The sequence below is a fragment of the Hipposideros armiger genome, unplaced genomic scaffold (genome assembly GCF_001890085.2).
Source record: "Hipposideros armiger isolate ML-2016 unplaced genomic scaffold, ASM189008v1 scaffold_323, whole genome shotgun sequence".
NCBI lineage: Eukaryota > Metazoa > Chordata > Mammalia > Chiroptera > Hipposideridae > Hipposideros > Hipposideros armiger.
Genome location: NW_017731673.1, coordinates 1,094,413 through 1,099,424, shown reverse-complemented (window position 1 = coordinate 1,099,424; position 5,012 = coordinate 1,094,413). Strand labels below are relative to the sequence as shown.

At 39.1% G+C, this 5,012-nt stretch overlaps 1 protein-coding gene across 1 annotated transcript; it reads left to right on the top strand.

The window, feature by feature from the left end:
- The first annotated feature begins 420 nt into the window (after window positions 1-420).
- LOC109392290 (polyadenylate-binding protein 5) lies at window positions 421-4,594 on the top strand. The gene is made up of 2 exons (XM_019660641.1): window positions 421-698; window positions 1,247-4,594. Exon 2 carries the CDS (start codon window positions 1,386-1,388, stop codon window positions 2,532-2,534), a length of 1,149 nt encoding a protein of 382 aa, XP_019516186.1. The 5' UTR covers window positions 421-698; window positions 1,247-1,385; the 3' UTR covers window positions 2,535-4,594.
- The last annotated feature ends 418 nt before the right edge of the window (window positions 4,595-5,012 follow it).

Genomic DNA, 5,012 nt, shown 5'->3' with positions numbered 1-5,012 from the left:
TGCCTACTACCTGGGGATAATGCTACCATTATGCTAGAGTTTAATGGAGTAAGGATAAAAGCCAAACACAACATGGCCCTGTGTTTTCTTCGACCCTGTGATCATTTAGCAGTGGACTGGGAGTCCAGCACAGCTGTCAGTTCTGACTTTCTAATGCACTCAGGAAAAGCATGCAACTTATATCCTATTTCCTAAGCAGAAATGATTTAGGAATTTGTTAAAAAACAAAAAAAAAACAAAAAACAAAAAAACTTATGAGAGTTCTTTCTGCCTAAGTCACCTCCTCTGATTTGGGGATCAACAGCCTAAAGATAATAATTTAAAATAATAAATACATAAAACTTCAAAAATAAGAAAAGAAAAAAAATCTTAAAACCATTTTAATTTTTCTTTCTTTTTTTCAAAATCTTGGCACAGAGCAGCGGGAAGTTACTTAGCACGGTTCCGGGTTTTCTCGCGCCCCGCCCTTCCACAGCTAGAGGCTTTTCTTCCCTGGGTCGGTCTGTCCTGCAGAGAGCAATCCCTGTCCATCCGACTGCGCTCTGCCCGCCCGCCGCGCATCTGCCCTTCTCCTCTGACTCCGCCCCGCATCTGTCCGGAACCGCCTCGCGTCTGAGCTGACCCAGTGCGCGTCTGCCAGTCAGTCCCTCCGGATCCGCCGCGAGTCTCAGGCTGCCGAAATCACCGCGCGTCACTCGGTCCGTACCCAGTGGGCATCTTGGGTATCTGGGCGGTCTCCGGTCCCCCGCGCGCGCGTGTGTGTGTGTGTCTGTCTGTCTCTGTGTCTGATCCGCCGCCTGCAGCCTGCCTGCCGGCCCAGCGCACCAAGTGCCCAGTCTGCCCTTTCGCTGACGCTGAGTGTGTGTAGCGGCCTTAGTTAGCTGGGAGCCCGCCTGAGACCCGCCAGGCAGCCAGCGGAGGAATACACGTTCGGCTCCTGCTCTTGTTGATGTAATTTTAAGCCAACAGGAGCTCGAGGCCTATATTTATGCAGAAAACGGGTCGTGAGGCCTCAGCCTGCAATGTTAGATGTGGGGCGCCAGCCAGCTGCTTGATGATTTCTTACCATTTAACAGGGAAAGGGAGATTTCTTTCTTACGACTGGCTTTTGAGACGGAATTTAAATCTGAATGGGTGGGAATTTTAAGTCCTTTAGGTAGAACAGAGTCCTTAATGGGGTGCCTTTTTGTCTGATGCGATTGTTCTGAGCCTGCTGACCAGGTGTTTCTGAACTTCATTTTCTCAGCCTCAACAGGGTTTCTGAGTCTGCTTTTAGCTTCCTTCGCCTTGGCTTTTTTCTGTTCGTGAACAGCTGCTGGGCCCATAGCTTAGAGAAAGCAGCCTTTTTCCTCTCCCACGAGAGCCTCTTCCCTGTGCTCAGAGAGATGGGGAGTGGGGAGCCTAACCCTGCTGGCAAGAAAAAGAAGTACCTCAAGGCTGCCCTGTATGTGGGTGACTTGGACCCAGATGTCACCGAGGACATGCTATATAAAAAGTTCAGGCCTGCTGGCCCTCTGCGCTTCACCCGAATCTGTCGTGACCCGGTGACCCGCAGCCCCCTGGGCTATGGCTATGTTAACTTCCGCTTTCCTGCGGATGCTGAGTGGGCCCTGAACACCATGAATTTTGATTTGATTAATGGCAAGCCATTCCGCCTCATGTGGTCTCAGCCCGATGACCGCTTAAGAAAGTCTGGAGTTGGAAATATATTCATCAAAAATCTGGACAAATCCATAGACAACAGGGCCCTCTTTTATTTATTTTCTGCTTTTGGGAACATTCTCTCCTGCAAAGTTGTATGTGATGACAACGGCTCCAAGGGTTATGCCTATGTCCACTTTGACAGCCTGGCGGCTGCCAATCGAGCCATCTGGCACATGAACGGAGTGCGGCTCAACAACCGCCAGGTGTATGTTGGCCGATTCAAATTTCCGGAAGAGCGGGCGGCGGAAGTCAGAACCAGGGATAGAGCAACTTTCACCAATGTTTTTGTTAAAAACTTTGGAGAGGAAATGGATGACGAAAAGCTGAAGGACATGTTCAGTGAGTATGGGCCGACCGAGAGTGTTAAGGTAATAAGGGATGCCAGTGGGAAATCTAAAGGCTTTGGATTTGTGAGATATGAGACACACGAGGCTGCCCAAAAGGCTGTGCTAGACCTGCATGGGAAGTCCATCGATGGGAAAGTCCTCTATGTGGGGAGAGCGCAGAAGAAAATTGAACGTCTGGCTGAGTTGAGGCGAAGATTTGAACGGCTGAGATTAAAAGAAAAAAGTCGGCCTCCAGGGGTGCCTATCTATATTAAGAACCTGGATGAGACCATCAGTGATGAAAAACTGAAGGAGGAATTTTCCTCCTTTGGATCAATTAGCCGAGCCAAAGTGATGGTGGAAGTGGGGCAAGGCAAAGGGTTTGGTGTTGTTTGCTTCTCCTCTTTTGAAGAGGCTACCAAAGCAGTGGATGAGATGAATGGTCGCATGATGGGCTCCAAACCCCTGCATGTCACCCTGGGCCAGGCCAGGCGCAGGTGGTGAGAGTAAGAATGCGCAGTTTGTGTCAGCCTTAAGCTGGTGCCTACTTAGTTTGGGCTACTTTGTGATAAAAGGTTATTTTATGCCAATTCACAGGTTTTTTTTTGAAGTGAATATTTTCTTTTGAAACAAATGTGAAACTAGAAATCCTGTTCCTTTTAGTGAAAAACATAATTTCTAACTGTAAAACTGTCATTTTGTACTATTTTTTGATATAATAGTCTTAGGAATATGGAAAATAAAGTTTATTCCTCCACACATTTTTGGTTTTTCTACATGAGTCAAGGTGAGGTAGTTGATTGAGTGTATTTTCTTCCTTATTTCAATAATACTACTAAATTTGATTTCTTCAATGAAAATATTTTTAAAATGGTCCTTACTTCTGAGTGTATCACAGTGAGAAAGTCCAATTTGCTTTTTGAGAAATCAATAGTGCAGGGGAAAATGGATGTGATCCAGTTGTCATTTGTGCATAATTTCACTTTAAATTATTACTTAATATGAGTGAATAAGATGTGAGCTTTTTTTCCTTCCCTTTATTTATTTATATTATTTGCCTTTTTAAAATATATATTTTGGGTATACCACACATTTAATAGTGGCTTTAACCAAGTGTTGGGAGTTTTCTCAAACAGTACCTTAGAAAACTAACACTTCAGGCATTCATTATTTAAATTATGAGTTTCATTTTAAAAACCTTTCCTGAGAAATTTGATATTTGAGGACAGTCTAAGGAGCATTCTTACCACTCACTTTTCTAAAGTCCTTTGTATGTATACTTGGATAATGTTAAATTAACAAGAAAGATGACTTAACTGCACTGAATTGCCTTCACATATAGATAATCTTAAGATGCTACCTTCAGCTATTATTTTGTCAATATAAAAGATAAATAATACATATAATCATGTTTAAAAAGTACTTTGAAGAACATCTTCTATTAAACTTGTTACCATTTGTAAAGTGTTGAATATGTCCATGTGATAATATTCACGCATGTTTCAAAGTTAAGGAAAAGGTTGTCACTCTTGAATAAATCACATGCCTCCATCTATCACATGAGCACTATTAATTCACTACAGAGCTCTTTCTGTCTGGTTGCTTGGAAGTTGTGACAAAATGTTCTCCTCTGTGTTACAGTTACGTTGTTTAGCCTGTAATTTCTAGATTACAGATTTTCTGTATTTCACTTGCAGTTCCCTCTTCTTCCCATGCCTCTACCCTGCATCCTGATTACTCTTACTTTTATGTTTTTTGTGGACTGCCTTTCTTTTAATATATGCCAGTTCAAATCCATTTTGGAAGTAGAGAAAGAAATACTTAATTTATGTAAAATTTAAATAATTACTTTTAAAAATGTGATTCATTCATACCCTGATCCAACCATAAAAAAAATGTTCTGTCTCTATTCTCAGTTGGGTTTTATTGCTTTATATAGAAATCTTTGGTTTCATACATAATTCAATGTAAATATATAATTTGTTCACACTTTTGTTAGTAATTTGCCCACAAAATCATGAGAATAAGCTGTCTTTATGTGATTATCTACAAATTACATGTACATTGTCAATTATTTTCAAATGGAAATCACTGTTTTTTAAAAAATGTAAACAATAATACATGCTGATTCTAAGAAAATGTACACAATGCTAAAATTTATAAAGAAGGAAGGAAAATTCCCACAGTTCAGAGATAATTGCTATTAATATTTTCAGTACATGCATATCCTCCTATGCCTTTTTTTTGCTATGTATACAGTTTTATAAACAAAAAGAAAACATACCATATGTACTGTTAGGTGTTTTTTTAAAATTTTAAACTAAATCCTAATCATCTTTTCATGTCAATAAACATTGATCTTTATCATAATTTTAGTGACTGCAGTATTCCATTGCGTGGATGTACTATAACTTCTCTAAGTAGTTCATTATTGAATAAGATTTCTATGTTTTTTCAATGTTTTCTACATTTGTAAACAATGCTGTGATGAACATCCTTGCTTAAAAATATTTTTGAGTTATATGAGCTTGAGAAAAAATACCTATAGCATGTAAAAGCTTAAATCTAGAAAAATAAAAATGCAGATCATATTGATATATGTATCAAAATTTTGAAAAATGTTCAAGATATAGTCTTCATTTAAATTGACAAAAGAAAAACTAAACTAATGGGGTATAATTTTTCAATGTTTATGAGCCTACTTGCTTTATATTGTTGTGATGATTAAAATATATGAAAATGCTGCAACTCCAAATAAAATTTAAAATAGTTACATTGGTAATTATTTACCATATGTACGCTCTATTCTTTTTTACCCATTACCAGTTTTCATTTAAATTTATAAACCTGAAGTCTTGGTGTTAATATAAAACCTTTACAAATGCTTTGATTCAATATAAATCACTAAAGATCTAGAAGGTTAAAATCTTCAAGTATAAGCATTTAATACATTTTGGGAAATTATTTAAGTATTTAAATTAT